The following is an 11444-nucleotide window of genomic DNA, read 5'->3' on the forward strand; positions in this document are numbered from 1 at the left end:
GTCCATGTCATAAGGGCAACCGTCTCTTTGGACTGGGAGTTGCCCCCTACTCTCAATATCGGGGGCCCAGGTGCAAGCTTCCAGTCCAAGGGCACTTCCTTCTCCCCGAGTATGGTTCGATCTGCCCCAGTGTCAATTAAGCAGTGAAAACTTTTTCCGCCTATGGGAACACTCACTTTAGGGCAGAGTTCCACCAGGGGGACAGTGCAATAGGCCTGGGTCGCCCTGCAACCAGGCTACCTGGGACTCTCAGCAGAGGGGGTTTCTCCTTGAGTTAATGGGGCTGGAGGATGTCCCTCCCCAAGTTTAAAGACTTCCCATCTAAATCAAACTTGTATCCCTCCCTGCCCCTGGGGCAGGGTGTAGGGGGCGGTTTGCCCCCAGGTCAGGTGGCTGGGGATTGCTGTAAACAGTCCCCCTTAAAGTGCTCCTCCTGCCTGCATTTAAAACAAGTCCCTCTCCCCGATGGTCTTGGGGTTCCTTGGCCCTGGACTGCCAGCACCTGAGTAATAGCCTCAGTAATTGTAGACATCTGAGACTGTAAATTTAAGCTAGTGATTGGGACTGGTGCTGTTGTGTTCCCACATCCTGCGAGGCCACCACCCATCTGCCCAGGGAACTCTCTCTCAATGGCCGAGCAGGCCATGTGGGTGGTCTGCATTCATCCCTTCCCAGACCAGCAGCTTTACAAACTGATCTCAGAGGTTCCCTGCAAGCAGCTTGCGGTGAATGCTCTGTGGGACTCGGTCTATGAAATCAGGTAGAGGCTCACCTGGCTTTTGTCTCACTCCTGCTATGGGGGACTCAGTAGGCCCATCATCCAGTTTGTACCACGAGGCAAGTACTGCCTGCCTCACCTGATCCCAGTAAGGGCCAGGTATTGCAGCCTGTTGGACGCCAGTGGAGCACCCTTCCCCCCCTGCTAACATGGCATAAGTAATAGGTATCGCGGGTTGAGCCTGCCGGTTATTCTCTGCTCGCACTCTGCATTCCTCCTTAAAGAAAACACACCATTTAATAAACTGAGAACTCCTGAGGACGGCTTTGGCCACATCCAGCCAGTCCTTAGGGACACATGGGTGATAAGCAACATCCTGTAAAAGGAGAGTTTGGGCCATCCTCCGCCACTGCCTTGTGGAGCTCTTTAAGATCCTTAGCTTCCCATGGAGATCATTCCAAGGGCCTATTAGCCCCTGGTGCCAGATTGACCAGATACACTTGGGGAAGCGAATCCTGTAGCCTAGAGTCTGGGCTCTCCAGTGGCCCTTCCTTTCCAGGGTAGGTCTATGAGTAGGTTACTTCCCCAGCCCTTGGCCCCTCCATGGGGTAGGGGTCTGGGTCTTGCAAGTCCCTCTTGCAGGTCTGCTAGGGTGCCATACCTCCCCTCCAATCGGGGGAATAGGAAGGGGGCCTACGACAGTCAGGATCACCTGAGTCAGAGCGGGTAACTTTTGTTAGGTTTTTAAAAAGAGGTAGCCGAGTAAGAACAGCACCAGCACGCACGTGGTATTCAGGTAAGGGGTAGGTTTATTCAGTGGACCTGCTGGGACCAGGCAAGGTTGGCACTCCACGTGGCTGGGAAAGAGAGAGGAAAGAGCTAGAGCAGAGAGAGAGCAGAGAGAGCTAGAAAAGAAGAGCAAGAGCAAGAGAGCTAGAAAAGAAGAGCCAGACCAAGAGAGCTAGAAAAGAAGAGCAAGAGCTAGAAATGAACAGAGAGAGAAAGAGCAAGAGAGGTAGAAAAGAAGAGCAAGAGCAAGAGAGCTAGAAGAGCAAGAGAGCTTCTGGGCCTGGGCTAGGCCTTATGTACGGTATGGGCGGGGAAAGGTGTGGCCACATCAAATTCAGATGTGACCTCAGCAGATGCAGATGTGACCTCTTCCAGGTGTCCCAGTTGCCTAGGTAACGCAGGTAATGGGTGGAGACTTTGCTGCGAGGAGGGTGGAGTCTGCTAGCCATCCAGGAGCGGACCTTACAACTTTCACCCTCGTTTTGACTTCCACTGTGCATGTTTCAGTGGGTTCTCGGTCGAATTTGACCTGTTCCTTTTCCTTCTCACTTCCCAAGTCCTCCTGTACTCCTTCTAGGCCTAATGTTGCCTCCTCCTCCTTCTTCTGTGATTTAGTATTAGCCATACTAAGGGTTTCACTTACCCCGAGAGACTGCTTAGCCTTGGCTGGTATCATCCTTTCATGCCCCACATTGGGCGCCAGATGTTGGGTCTTTGTCTGTCCCATGAAAGATGGACAGGGTCCAAGGAAAGGTAAGTGCAGTGATCGCCCATTCCCCATCCTCCCTCAGCCCAGGAGACAATCAGACACAGCGAGGAGCCAAATCAAGCAGGTAGAAAACTCCTTTATTAACAGAGAGCAGCCCTTTTTAAAGCCAAAAAAAGAGCTGGTGGCCTGGCAGGGGAGGAAGAGGAACCAATCACCATCAAGGTCACACCCTATCATGCACTTAAGCTTTCACAGGCTGGTTACCCACTGAAGGTAAGGTAGATTGGGCTCAGCCCACTCTACTCCCTCTCAGCCCAATCTCTGCTGCCTGTGTTCCCCACAAAGATATTCAACATCTAAATCCAGTATGTATTCAAATTTCCCACAGTTCTTTTCTTTTCTCAGGCTCCAATTTTTTTCCACATGCTCTTTCCTGCCTGTCACAATTCTAACACTCTTTTAACCTGAAATACTCAGCAAACCCTCTTGTCTTACAGAATTATTTATGTTTCTGTGTCAATTTCTGTCAAGTAGGTATGAAAGTTGATAGTGTGCTGTATTTTTCAAATAGAACCATACTAGGGAGCATGCCATTCTTGTAATAGTAAAGATGTTTATTTTTATCACTTGGTTGGAGTATTCCTGGCCACAGCTCTTTGTAAATGCATGATTTCCCATGTTACAATCATGTTATAAATATTTTAATAGTCTTTGCTTTTTAGTCAAACCTTCCATCTAAAGAAAGTGTTCACACAATTCTTGAGTTTCCATCAATGATTGTTTGGAAAATTATAGTTTGGAGATTTGTGGTTGTTTTGTTTTAATTATTCTGTATACTTATCTTAGAATACAAAACTTTTACTCCTCACCAGGATAAACTACCATTATTCCTGGGACAGAAGGATCCTGATTAACCTTCCTCTTCAAAACAATGTTCTGATAAGGAATTGATCCAATGCTCTGATAAGGAATTGATTATTTTCCACAGCAGGGAGAAATAGTTTTGTCCCTTCTTTTTGTTGCTTTAGATCTATTTTTACAGTCTCATGAATATTTATTGACTGTATTGGTAGCATGGATTTTACTCATTACTGTTTCTAACATATAACCTTGACTAAATGTCACCAGAAGAATTCTACTGAGCTGTTGTTTTGGTCCTCAGACTTGTTATTGTGAATCACTCACCAAATTCAAATTTCTTGCAAGTGTTTTAGAGGCATTTCCTTTGTTTTGTTTCCTGACTATAATTTCTTATATCTTTGAAATGATAAGATATTACCTGGTTACAAAGAGGTAATAGTGTTTAGTATTGATAATGTGGTCCACAAAATTGAGTTACTCACGAAAATTACTTTAAAAAGCATACTCTGGTAATAGAGATATAAAATGGATTCTTATAACAAGAAAGTCACTTCATCTTGTTCATTTTAACTCAGATTTAATGTTCCATGTGTTTCCATTGTTCAGCTTTGTTTAATTTTTTTTTAACATTTCTCCTTTTTGTCAACACTGGGTTCAGACATAATGTGATAGCATTGTGTCTTATTCATAGGTAGGTAGAGTGTCAACCATATCTCAACCAGGGCAAGCTGCTGGATTTCTGTAAGTTGAAGGATATTGCTCTGGTGGCCTATGGTGCTCTAGGAACTCAAAGATACAAACGATGGTAATAAGTCCAACAGGGAGTTTGCTTAGAATGTTACTGTTGAAGAGGTATCTTCAGTCCCATAGGCTCTGCTTTCCTGTTATATGGGTTGTGGGGCTTGAACTCAGAGTCTGGGTGCTGTCACAGCTTCACTTCTGGTTTTCTGGTGCTTAATTGGAAATAAGAGTCTCATGGAGGGGTGAGGGCTGGGAAGGTGGCTCAGTGATAGAGCACTTGCCTTACATGAATGAGACCCGGGTTCTATTCCTCAGCACCACATAAGCAAAAAGGAAAAAGCCGGAAGTGGCGCTGTGGCTCAAGTGGTAGAGTGCTAGCCTTGAGCTGAGGAGCTGAGGGACAGCGCCCAGGCTCAGAGTTCAGGCCCCATGATAGGACCCCCCCCCCAAAAAAAAAATCCAGGCAGGGCTTTCCCACCTGAATTGGCTTCAAACCAAGACCTTTACATCTTAGCCTCTTGAGTAGCTAGGATTACAGGCCTGAGCCACCAGAGCACAGCTTAGTCTCAGGTCTTTAAAGTACACTCTGAACTGGCTCAAGAGGGAAAATTTGTATTTAAATGTACTCATTTTGCTAAGCTAGTACTTCTGGTCTAAAATGGGCACTCAGGTGCATTCTGGAAGTCTCCTAACAAAACTGAGTCCTCAGCCTCTGGAGTTCAGCACTTCTGTCTCTCCTTTCAAGGTGGACCAGAGTTCCCCAGTTCTCTTGAATGATCCAGTTCTTGGTGCCTTGGCAAAAAAGTACAATAGAAGTTCAGCTCTGATTGCTCTTCGCTACCAGGTGCAACGAGAGGTTGTGACCCTGGCTCAGAGTTTCAAAGAACAGGAGATGAAGGAGAATGTGCAGGTAATAAGGGTGTTGTTACCATCAGGGCTCCTGTTTATTCCTCTTCACGTGAATCCTCTAAACACATTTCTGGATCAAATGGCTGTTTCTGGTATTTCTTATGCCCATGAGATTCCCAGTGCTCTTGAAAATTCTTATTGGCTTATCAGTGCTAGAACTTCAGTTCTGCTGTTCTATATGGAAAAATATTTCCTTTGTGTTATTGAAGAGTGTCTTAAGTATCTTTGACAGATTATCCTGTTACAATTAGCATAACTTTGCTAAAGTCTTCCCAGAATAAGTCCATTTTGCTCTAATATCTAAGTTTTAGAAAAAATTCTGAAATATTAATCGAATTTCATTTCAGAGATTATTTTTCTGGTCTCTGCTTCTGTCCATGTCCTCTTTCTTTCCCTCAATCTCTCACACACACACATACATACATACATACATACATACATACATTCAGAATACATTCATATGTATACACACATACACCACAGTATGGAGCAACTCCTAAAATTTTTTTGTTCTTTAAGTGTTCCAAATTTATTCAGCTCCTTTTCCCTTTTAAAATGATATAATTAGCATTTGGACAATTCGTGATTTCAATTATCTTGAAAAGATTCCTCATTTCACTGTTCGTTGATTAATATGGAAATCTAACTGTCCATTAAAATATTTGAATTGTGTTGTTTCAAAACTTGCTGTTGATTCTAAGGAAACTTCTATAGCTTCATATTCTATTCTAAGTTATATTCTATACCTTCATTTGTATATGGTATCTCGTTTTTCAATATAATTATGCTTTCAAGAAATTTGTCCAATGTTTTAAATGCTGGCTATTAAATCTGATTTGCTTGGATAGCCAATGTACCATATAAATATTTAAATTTTTTTCTGCTTGTGTGATAGGTTTTTGGATTCCAGTTATCTTTAGAAGACATGAAAATGATAGATGGCCTGAATAGAAATTTCAGATGTCTTCCCGCTGAGTTGTAATTAACATTATTATTTTATATTAAGCTTCAACTTATTTTAGCATCAAATCTCATCCTTCCTTATTAGAAGTCAAATGTTGCATTTGCTTCACCAGTGGTTCCCTTGTGGGAGTTAATGGAACATTTGTTTTTGAATTTCAGAACAAGGAATATCTCAGTGCAGAAGATAATGAAATTCATGAGAAAACTGAAAGGAAAGCAAGTGAATGCTGTTTCTGTCATTGGAGGAAACTTATAGTCATCAAAAATGTTTTCCAAGCTGGGCGCCAGTGGCTCACACCTGTAATCCCAGCTTCTCAGGGGGCTGAGATCTGAGGATCAAAGCCAGCCTGGGGAAGAAAAGTCTATGAGACTCTTACCTCCCATGAACCACTGGAAAACTGGAGTGGTGCTGTAGATCAAATGGTAGAGCATCGCCTTGAGCTGAAGAGCTGAGGGACAGCACCCAAGCCCAGAGTTCAAGCCTCACAACTGACCAAAAATATAAAAAGAAAAAAGAAAAGTCTTCCAAACTAGGCTCTGGTGGCTCAGGCTTGTAATCCTAGCTACTCAGGAGGCTGAGATCTGAGGATCATGGTTCAAAGCTAGCCCAGGAAGAAAAGTCCCCATGAGACTTTTATCCCAAATTAACCACTCAAAAACTGAAATTGACCCTGTGGCTCAAAGTGGTTGAGTGCTAATCATGAGAAAAAGAGCTCAGGAAAAGTGCCTAATCCCTGAGTTCAAACCACATGACCAACAAAAATAATTTGTTCCTTCATGGTCTATGTGAAGACTGTGAAAATGGGCATATATCATAAATGAATTCAAACTCAGGGTATATATCTCTTTGGTTATGAATAATCTTAATTCATAATATGGGTAAATGTAATCCTATTTGACAGGGAAATAGCAAATCTACAATAGCATTACTCACTATCACTGTTAATATTTTTATTAATATAGAGAAAGATGAAGACTAGATAGGGATATAATACCATAGATAAAAAATTCATACTCTCTGTTAAATACGTCAAGAGCTAAAGTTTCTTTATCACTTTGTATTTTGTATTGGTAAATATAGAGTGCTACCCATTCTATCTTACCATGGACTACTTTCTTATAAATGACTTCTTTCCATGTCTGAATCTAATACAATATGTTATACATTGGTAATGGGAAGTAAATAATATAATAAAATAGTACATGTATTTACTGATATTCATAAATTAATTAGTAAATTTAAAGTTGCATTTATAGCCCTAAACAAAAGGCTTAAATTATTTTTGTGTTGGTTAGTATGTGAAGTTGTCTCTGTACTGATCTTGACATAAGTGATTTCTTTTCCCTTTGAGAAACTGAAATAAAAAGGGCCATTTTCCTTTGGTCAATGGACACATAAAACAAAGGGAGAAGTATGTATCCATGCTCATTCTCATGCTTCCCGTGTGCTCTGTTCTGGTCAAGGAAATATCGTTGGGAAATAGTTCTTATATTTAAAAACTGCTTGCTGTAAAATTACATTCATGAAAATTAGAATGGCAAATTTTTAGCCTCTTCAGAAAATGTAAGGACTTGATTTTAACTGAATGGTAATTTTGTAGATACAATATATGAACTTCTATAACAACAGATCCTAGAGCTTATGGTATGCATTCTTTGTCTTTGTAGCCTTCTTGGTCACCCTAATTATCCGTTTTCTGATGAATACTGAAATGGAGGTCTGTGTGATGTCTTCTGCCTGAAGCTCCTGTGTGCTTCCTAGGAGGCCTTGTGGCTCTGCCCTTTGGAAATATTTTTGGATATATCTGTTCCACTCCATTGCTGCTGCTTAGCGGTTACACTCAGCTAAAGCTGAGTCCTGTCCCCTCCTCCCATCCCTCGGCCCTACCCCCCCTGCCTAGAAGAGAAGGATTTCCAATTTCATCACTTGTTTAAATAAAATTAAAGTTGTTTACTTGCTGTCTCACCCCTGTCACTATCACTTGCATGTTGTGTTTCCTATCACCTCATTGTGACCAAAGACTGGCTAGAAGGCTGAAGGTTGAGATTAGATGACTATAATACTGATAGCTTGTTTTGTTTCAGAGATATAGTAATGAGATATAGTCCCTTTGGCCTTGAGCATGTGATCTCCCTGCCTCAACCATCTGAGTGCCAGGATTACAGGCATGCATCATTATACTTGGCTATTAATGGCCACACTGTGGACATTAGACAGGTGAGGATGGTCATGTACTCAGGTTTCAGGAAAATAATGGTTAGCAGGAAATTAACAGTCAATGTTCCTCCATTGCATGACATTTAGTTGAAAGTTCTTAGTGTTGAAGGAGAGTTACAGTGCAAGGATGATCACTGGTCTCAGGGCAGCTCCATATTGAAGCACCTAGAAACTGGAGAGTGAAGTATTCCTGTGGAGGTTTGAACTCTGGTGAAGTGGGTGAGACATTACTAGTGATCAAGATCAGGATTGAGATGAGATGTTAGGTCAGCAGGAGGGAGCTGAACACATCCCTCCTTGGGAAAGCTACTATACCAAATGGTTTCTACATCATTCCATCCTGAAGACTGTAGAGAGCTTTTCACATTTTTCTTCAAATATAGGCTGACTGAATGCTGGTGGCTCACATTTATAATCCTAACAACTCAAGAGCTTGAGATCTGAGAATCAAGATTTGAAACCAGTCCTGGGGACTCTCATCTCTAATTAACCAGCAAAAAGCTAGAAGTGGAGACATGGACGAAGACATAAACCATCTGCTTTGAGCAAAGGAAAAGGAAGTGGGAACAGGAGGGCCTGAATTAAAGGCCTAGTGTTGGCACGCGCGCGCACACACACACACACACACACACACACTGATGAGACTATGAGTCATGCATAACTCTACTTGTAAGAAGAAAAATTAAACATAATTTGCCTTGCTTTGGAGTGCTTGGAAGTATTTATGACAATTAGGATGTACTTACAAAATGGAGTCCACTGAATTGCTTAAACTTAGCATGTGACCTGGAGATGGTATCAACAAAATGTTGGAAGGAGAAGGTCCAAGCTCTCCCCAAAAACCATCAAAAGTCTACCTGTCCACTGTCTAGTTAATAGTGATACAGTTGCTGGTAAACAGAGAATTGTGTGTAGAAACAGCACAGATATCCAGTGGAAAAGAATAAGACTCAACGTGTTCGGGAATTTCACTGTATTTTTACCCAACATGGCCCAAAGCTAGTACCACAGTGTAGTACTGGTCTGTTGGTAGCAGCAACAGCAAACAATTTATTTTTTCAATGCAGGGTAGCTGTGCTCATGTTTGCTGTACCACTTGAGCCTTATTTCTCTCGGGCTTTTCCCTAGTTATTTGGAGAAGAAAGACTCTCCTGGACTTTTTTTTTGTCAGTCATGGGGTTTGAACCCGGGGCCTAGGTGCTGTCCCTCAGTTCTTCAGCTCAAAGCGAGCATCTCTAGCACTTGAGCCACAGTGCCACTTCCAGTTTTCTGGTGGTTTATTGGATGTAAGAGTCTCACGGACTTCCCTGCCAAGGTTGGCTTTGAACTGTGATCCTCAGATCTCAGCCTCCTGAATAGCTAGGATTACAGGTGTGAGCCAGCAGTGTCCGGCACTCTCCTGGACTTTTATGCCCCAGCTTGTTTTGAACCTTGTTCCTCTGATATCTGTCTCCTGAGTAGCTAGATTTATAGGACTGAGCAATTAATACTCAGCTATGACTGAAATTAATTCTATTATTTTGTAGAGTTCATGGGAAAAGTAATTCACTCCAGTGCTTAGCTTTGTAAACAAGATTGGTTACTGACTCAATCTCACTTTGTATTATAAGTGTATTCACATAAATAGCAATATTGAACCAACTTGTACAACTTGTGATAAAAAGCTGGGCTCTGGTGGCTGAAGCCTATAATCTTAGCTACTCAGGAAGCTGAGATCTGAGAATCACGGTTCAAAGCCAGCCTGTGCAAGAAAGTCCGTGAGACTTTTCTCTCTAATAAACAACTAGAAAAACCAGAAGTGGCACTGTGGCTCAAGTGGTAGAGCACTCGCCTTGAGCTGAAGAGTGCAGGGACAGCACCCAGGACCAGAGTTCAAGCCCCATGACCGACAAAAACAAAACAAAACAAAAACTTGTAATAAAAAACAAACAGGCTCATATTAAACCTTCAATGCAGTTGTTTTGCTCTCCTTGGCTGGACATTGTTAAATTTGTCTCAATGAAACACTGCCTTAATGAATACTAGAAATTTAAATATATAAAATCTCTTTAGAATTTATTACTATAGATCATGAGAAACTTTTGATGATGTTAACCTCCTCGTGTTGTAAAGATGCTTATTTAGTGCTGAAATAAATTTTTCTTTGTAGCCAGGCGCTGGTGGCTCACGCCTGTAATCCTAGCTACTCAGGAGGCTGAGATCTGAGGATCGCGGTTCAAAGCCAGCCTGGGCAGGAGAGACCATGAGACTGTTCTCTCCAATAAACCACCAGAAAACCGGAAGTGGCGCTGTAGCTCAAGTGGTAGAGCGCTCGCCTTGAGCTGAAGAGCTGAGGGACAGCGCCCAGGCCCAGAGATCAAGCCCCACGACGGACAAAAAAAAAAAAAAAAAAAAAATTCTTTGTTTTTTTTATATAAATTTATTGGAAAGATGTTGTACAGAGGTGTTACAGTTATATGAGCAAGGTAATGAGTCCATTTCCTATCCAGCATTGTTACCTCCTCCTTTGTTTTTCCCTTACTATCTTCCCCACCTCCCCAATTCCTCCCTTCCCTTTCCTCAAAGTTGTAAAGTTCCTTTTCAACTTGGTGTCTTGTACATCTTGATGCTAAAATGGGTCATCCTGTATCATTTAGTTTAATTCAGGAAATTATAAACTGATCAATTTATTTACATGTGCACTGAAACTTTTACATTTTAAAAATATTTTTTATTGTAAAGATACTCTACAGAGGGGTTACAGTTACATGAGCAAGGTAAAGAGTACATTTCCTATTGAGCATTGTTACACCCTCCTTTATTTTTTTCCTACCATCCCTTTTGTCACCACCTCCCAAATCCTCCCTCCCCTCTCACCCTCGCCCCAACCACAAAATTGTAAAATTCATTTTCAACTTTCTGTCTTGTACATCTCATTGTTACAATGGGTCAACCTATATCCTTATTCCAGCATTTTGTTATTTCCCTTCCCCTCCCCAAATTAGAACAATGTATATACAAGATGCAGAACACCAGAATCAAATACAGTGACAACAGAGGTTGTCCATTGGGGAAAGAACATACAAAGAAACAAAAAAAATCACATAGTACATTATAAGTATATTAAAAAGACCAGCAAAAAGATTAAAACCTCTTGTGTACCTAAGTTGGGGTTCATTTTGCTTAGCATCCAGTTATATGGCCATATGTATATAGCTTTTGATCTTTCAGCTTGACCTAGACATATACTAGTTATTGCAGGTAAGGTAAACCATGGGATCTATGTTTCTTTGAATCTGGCTTACTTCACTTAATATATTTTTTCCACAAGTCTTTCCATTTCCTAACAAATGGAGCAATGTAATACTTTCTGATGGAGGCATAGAATTCCAATATATATATATATATATATATATATATATATATATATATATATATATATATATATATATGTATGTATGTATATCACATTTTCTTGACCCCTTCATCTACTGAGGGGCATCTGGGTTGGTTCCATTCTTAGCTATGGTAAATAATGCTGCAATAAACATAGTTGT

General features: G+C 41.4%; 1 protein-coding gene across 2 annotated transcripts in view; it reads left to right on the top strand.

Moving 5' to 3' along the window:
- The window catches only part of LOC122113024 (aldo-keto reductase family 1 member C13-like), a 265240-nt gene extending 257632 nt beyond the window's left edge, over positions 1 to 7608 (top strand). The window contains exon 10 of one of the 2 annotated variants that reach the window (XR_006148356.1): positions 4564 to 4645. Coding sequence is in view for 1 of the 2 variants with exons in the window: in XM_042685912.1 (XP_042541846.1) it covers positions 7359 to 7401 (43 nt within the window). In the remaining variant the exon portion in view is untranslated. Of the gene's footprint in view, positions 1 to 4563; positions 4646 to 7358 lie in introns of those variants that run through there. The other variant, XM_042685912.1, reaches the window with a different exon arrangement.
- The last annotated feature ends 3836 nt before the right edge of the window (positions 7609 to 11444 follow it).

The sequence above is a fragment of the Dipodomys spectabilis genome, unplaced genomic scaffold (assembly GCF_019054845.1).
Source record: "Dipodomys spectabilis isolate Male_0828 unplaced genomic scaffold, ASM1905484v1 ptg000096l, whole genome shotgun sequence".
In the NCBI taxonomy this organism is placed as follows: Eukaryota; Metazoa; Chordata; class Mammalia; order Rodentia; family Heteromyidae; genus Dipodomys; species Dipodomys spectabilis.